This window comes from Melampsora larici-populina (assembly GCF_000204055.1).
Source record: "Melampsora larici-populina 98AG31 unplaced genomic scaffold MELLAscaffold_9, whole genome shotgun sequence".
NCBI lineage: Eukaryota > Fungi > Basidiomycota > Pucciniomycetes > Pucciniales > Melampsoraceae > Melampsora > Melampsora laricis-populina.
In genome coordinates, this window is record NW_006768773.1 from 1,463,038 (window position 1) to 1,469,037 (window position 6,000).

General features: G+C 43.7%; 1 protein-coding gene across 1 annotated transcript; it reads right to left on the reverse strand.

The window, feature by feature from the left end:
• Window positions 1-2,488: 2,488 nt before the first annotated feature.
• MELLADRAFT_104460 (uncharacterized protein) lies at window positions 2,489-3,601 on the reverse strand (the record flags this gene model as incomplete). The annotated part of the gene is made up of 3 exons (XM_007407528.1): window positions 2,489-2,806; window positions 2,853-3,156; window positions 3,561-3,601. 3 exons carry the CDS (start codon window positions 3,599-3,601, stop codon window positions 2,489-2,491), a joined length of 663 nt encoding a protein of 220 aa, XP_007407590.1.
• Window positions 3,602-6,000: the final 2,399 nt, after the last annotated feature.

Consider the following 6,000-nt stretch of genomic DNA (forward strand, 5'->3'; position numbering starts at 1 on the left):
TGAATTTTCATCGCTTTACAATTTATAATACATGACTTCAGGTGTGACATGAAAACGTAAAATTCTAGAAGTTGAAGAATTGTGAATGTGAGGATATGTTTGGTTGCTAACTTGCGACTTTCGAGATACCACTGATATTGGTGCCTTCTTCATTCGTAATCAAGTGAGTTACGACTTGTTGTAGCATATGTTGAAGGGAGCTTATTCTGTACATAATGTTGCACATATAAGAATTCTATGTCAGATTTGCATGCACTCTCATACTCTACGAGTCAGGCTGGCTAGCAGAAGAGACAGACCTTCGTTGACCAGGGCACGCCAAAACTCTCCGCCTTCTCTTCGGATCGTGGACCACATGGGAAGTTGCCATACATAGCGTAGTATGACTGACCCTAATATTGCCCCCATCAGCCAATTCGTACCAAACGATAGTCGCTCACAAAATCCGTGTTTAGGCTGGAAGCCGAGAGGTTGAAAGATATCTTCTTTGGCGAAAGAGCAGATCTTGGATTGGTAATGATATGGCGCTTGAGATAGATGATCATACCAGGAAGCATAGACCACATTTTGTGCGAGGTGAACCCAGAACGTTATGTTTCGACAAAGGCGGATGAAAGGGTCATACGCTTCAAAGACTATCCAAGCAGAGTATATGGGTAGCAGATGACGCAAGAGGCCACGGTAGATGGAAAAGCTGGCCATGATATGTTAGGTAGGTTTATGTGGAAACTTGGGTTTGGGGAAGAGGAAATTGATTGATACTATCGATTGATACCATTTGAGTAGAACTTAAATACCCGTCCTTCGAGCACAAGAACCACTGCGCCTGACTATGCTGTCTGTCTTTGGTACTTGCCCCGGGATGAGCGTACTGACCGAATGAACATTGATCAGTTAGTCCCTTTCATTGTTGGGTACGATTACTCAACTCTGAGTTACTGATACTGACATAAGGATAAGCGGATACACAACGCTTCTGATTGGTGTTTTGTGAATGAAGTTTTGAGATCCGGAGCGTATGGTGCGGTGGAGCTAGGTACTTCTCAGGACTGGCCATGCGTGCATGGGGGGTATCAGGTCTCGACTTGTAGTTTTCAAATTTAACGTAAACTGACGCTGCAACACAAAAGTTTTGTATGGTCAAAACCGTAAAAATCAAATTGAAATTTTCAAGTTGGGACATCTTTGTAGGTGTTCCAACGTAAAAAGATATCAGTTTTATAGAGAAAGAAATCTAACCAAAAGCTCTCCGGTTTTTAGAGATACATGGCAATCTTCGACCTTCAAACCCCTTCACTCTGGGTGTGAAGTGTTGAATTTTACGGCTGCACTTAACGTCTTAATAACGCTATGCCCCGGTCATATGGATGGGCGGCGGCCTGTACGGATAGAAGACCGAGAGCTTGTTTGTTTGCCCAGTTCAGGGGTCAGGGCAGGTCAGAACATCGAGACGTGCCTCGTTAGGCTTCGTTTTGCTAATTTCCCTTCAACAAAACCTTTTACGCTGCTCATCCGGCGTAAGATGTAAGTTCACGCACCCCAGAACGATATAATAGAAATCACAAGAACACAAACAAAACACTCTCCATTCATTTCATCAGCCTAACAAGCCTTTACGCGCAGTGCTTCATCCGAAAAAAACTAACCCTTGAAGGCTTCATCTTGCATTCTATGAATGTTCCCCACTGATCCATTGTTGCATCCCTTCTACGAGTTTTCTACGAATGTGGCCACCAAAAACCCCAACACAAAAGGAACTTAATTATACGGTGTGTTCAATCTCAGCGTATATATCAAAGTGGGTATACTATTTTAACTCCGCACTCGATCTACTATCCTAGTTCGCTGAGTCTGAAGGGATTTTCCATTGTCAAATATCTCAAGCTGTTTCAATGGCCCGCTTCAATCTATGGTTTGGGCATATGGAAGATTTTCACCTGAATCGGCTCGTGCCCCGCGGCAAGTCAAACACCATTGCACGCGTCGACAAAAGCAGCATCTCAGAAGATGGCCCCTTTGTACGTCATCATCATTGATTATCACGAGAAATCGCTTGAATTGTACATAGGCTTGATGTTCAGGAGTTTTGGAGAGTTTTCAATCGTAATCAAGCAAAAAAAGAAAGGCGCCCGTGTTACACACTTCTCGGGTGCCCAACTCATGCTATACGCGTGTCATACGTTTGGGCCAATTTTCACGAAAAACCTCATATATCAGCCCTTCAGTGTGAGATATGTCCATCCACCTTCTAAATTGTTTCGTCTCAACCTTTACAGTACATCGGCTGGCCGAATTCTACCGCTTTTTGGTGCTCTTTGTTATAGATTTTTCATTATTCCCTGTTGATCCAGGCCCAATTTTTTCTTGTTCATATACTTAAATCCCTAGGAAGCTACACCACTGTAAGATCATATCCAATTGACCTTCAATCTTCATCTCTCCTCTTCGCGTTGCATTGGCTGACCGCATTTCATCTCTTTTTTACCTGTTATAGATTTCTCATTATTCCCTGTTGATCCAGGCCGTATATCTCCTTGTTCATATCCTCAAATCCCAGCGTAGCTGCAGTGTAAGATCGTATCCATTTGACCTTTAATCTTAGTGTCTCCTCTCTGTGCATCGGCTGACCGTACTGTGTCTCTTTTTTGGTCTCATTTGTTATAAATTTTTCACCGCTGCCTGTTAATTCAGACCACGCCTTTATATCATTGCTACTATGAGCCTCACTATCAATGGCGATGTCGTTGGAGACCTTGTATTCACTGGAACAAACCACCAAATTGTTGGAAATCACCCTGCTCGGATCCTTCGAAGACGTCCAATGGTCCAGCCAGCTCGAATACTTAGAAGACGCCAAGTCCCCCAGCCGCCTCTCCCTGGCCCTGTTCGGGTACTTCGAAGGCGACAAGTCCTTCAGCCTGTACGTGCCCCTCAACCTGCTCGAGAACTTCGGAGACGCCCAGTCCCTCAGCCGGACCATCATCAGCCTGTTCAGGCACTCCGAGGACGCCAAGTCCACCAGCCTGTACGAGCACGTCAAAGACGCCAGCTTGGGGGCATTGTTCCGCGTGAAGTGCGAGATCCCAGACTCCTTCGAGCTCGAAACTTAAAGCGTTACAGTTGCTTCTCGCTCCCCTCCCACCAGGAGGATCCGATCTTTTGGGACAAAGTCTTCAAGTTACCACCTGAGTTCCTTCAATACATTTCGCCGACTTGTAACCTCCGCGCTCATTTAACCACACGACGAGTCCTTCGGGACATTATCCTATATTTCATTCCGGGCTATGAATTGCCCCTCGATGCACGGAAGTCCGAACTCATCAAGACCTTTCAAGATCTTGTGATCTGCCAGTATGGGAAGGTGTACGGGTTCTAATATTGTAAGTCTTTTCCTTCCTGGATACCATGAATACAAAGGTCCCTCTACAGCCTCTATGCTCATAATTTTGTGTTTGACGTTAAGCTTGGAAAGCAATTAGGATGTATGGGATTGCCCTCCGTTGGGATCAATTGGAAAGCTGTGTGACGTCTCAATAGTATGTTTATTATCTGATGACTACTCCATACCTTTTGGAGTGATGTTGTTATCAGCCTTGTACATCTTGTTCGTTGATCATGCTTCGCTTCTTATGTGCCTTCCTTCATTTACATTCACGATCCATATGTCTTGAAGATCATTATGTTTATGTCTGTGCCTCGTGTCTTATGTTTTTTAACCTGACATGTAGCTTCAAAGCTCCTTTTCATGTGTTGTTTCTTCCAAGATGTGGAATCTTATTCACAATACCCAGCGTGTTCAATTTGATTTGTTCATCACGGTTTTAGATGTTTTTGGGCTGTTTCACAATTGCCAAATATATGACAATTGAAACCTAGGCAACACTTGTATGTAATATGTTTGAAGCATCAATTGTTCCTCTTCATGTTCTGGAGGTGCTTCTTGGTTCCCTCAAATGTAAGACCTTGATCAAAAAACCTCTGTATATCACAATTGGTATAGTTGCTAGTCCCGGGAAGGGTCAAATCTCGGACCAAGCGGAAAAAAATCATAGCCGAGCCTCAAAACCCACACGATTTGGGAGCTGTGGATATTGTTTGAATCCTGGCCTCAGTGGCCATCAGAATATACAATCAGAGATTGAATAGCATAAATTCTTGTTTTACTTAGTTTTCACAGCTTCACAAATTGACCTCTGAGGGGTGCGATTCTTGATGAAAATCAAGATATAGATATGTTCTCGATTGCTGGTAATATGAGAACTATCCAGACTAAAATTCAGAGAAATCATTGATCATTGGTAGAATTACAAAAGAAAAGGTAAGAAGAAATTATTTCAAGTTTGTGTCAGTTGCCGAGTGGAGTGGAACGACTCGAAGAGATGTGTAGAGTTGAGTTTTGGGGTTGGGGCCAGGTTGAAAGAAGCGTCGGATAGTTTCAAGAGGACAGGTTTTTCTGATGCTTTCGAAATTCGATTCAGAATCGGAGAGACGTGATAAATATTGACAATGAGAGGCCTGATCCGAATCATTAAATAGATTGAGCCAAGGCCTCGGTGGGTCAAATTTCACTCGGTTTCTTGGACGTTTAGCAGATTCATGTTGGGAATTTCGGTCCTCCTGGGCTTCGCTTTGGCGTGTTGGAGGCTTATCATAAGAAAATTAATCGTGATTCGTGTTCACAGCATGATACGGTCAAGGCGAGGTCTTTGATTGTGTGTTGTAAAGTTACGTGAATTTCATTTGGTCACCTTTGATTTTATGACACGAAAACCAAGAATCTTTTTTACCAAAGTTAACCAAGTCCCTCAAGAGCTGTACTGTCCAGCCTTTGAGCGAGGGACTTGGTCAGGTTTGCTTTTTTACGGTCTTCCCCGTAGAATCATTGAACTTGACACAGCCCGACACCACCTCGTCTCACCCAGTACAAGCAAGACATGTGACTTCTGTAGGAAAGTCTATTCCAATGCGTAATTTGATTATGTGTATTCTGTATGAATATTACCCTTTCTAAAGGTAGTCCCTGCTTCCCGTTTCGCCAAGTGTTGGTCCTTATAGAACCAGGGTGAAACTCATATACTGTCTGTTTCGTTGTCAGGTATGTACATGATGGTCTATGAGAAGCTGCGTTGAATGTGCGCGATTTTACGTACTCCTAAAAAGGCTTGCCAACGCCTGATGTGGTGGCCATCCGTTCAAGCGAAAGGAGTTGGTGAATTGGATGGGGGAACAGATGCGTACTGAGGAAGTATGTACATACACTCGCGACCCTGGTCTTTGTTGATTTCTCATTCGGTTCTCAGCTGAATATCAGCGTTGTGATGGGGGTAATTGCCTATTGCGACACAGGAAGCGAATCAAGGGACAGAAATTGTTTATGCCTGAGTACTAGCATGACAATGGCCTGACGTAGCCATCGCGATGTTGGTACTCGGTCATGAAAGATGGCTGAGCGTCTCGGTTTTAGACCTGGGTGATGCAGGTCAACAGGATAATGAAACGACATTCTGATTGCTAATTGCAAAACAGGGTTTCAGGGATTCAAAGGACAAATAATTTTCTGGATGAGTACTAGCTCAGCCATCGCGATGTTGATGCTCGGCCAGAATAGATGAGAGGTTTCCCTTTTGGACCTGAGTGATCCAGGTCTAAAAGTTTACGAAGCAAATCGGGTTTTTTTCGTGATATTAGATAGAGAGTATTTCATTCGTGGAACGTTCTGCCCACCGTATTGTTTTTCTCTACTCCTCCTATCCTATCTTAACACATCTGAATTCCAATTATCGATACTATCACTTCCTATCATCATCAATCATCATCTTATAAGCCATAACTCAATTCAACTCTCCATTCGTGTACACAAAGAGCAGCCTAGGCACATTTTCCGCTATTCCGAATTCTCTCTGTCTGTATCTCCCTCAACCTGCCTGCTTCGAACTTTGAGTTCATCTCGACGCATAACCCTGAAGCTACAGGTTGAGCAGGTACTTCAGTGCTGAAATA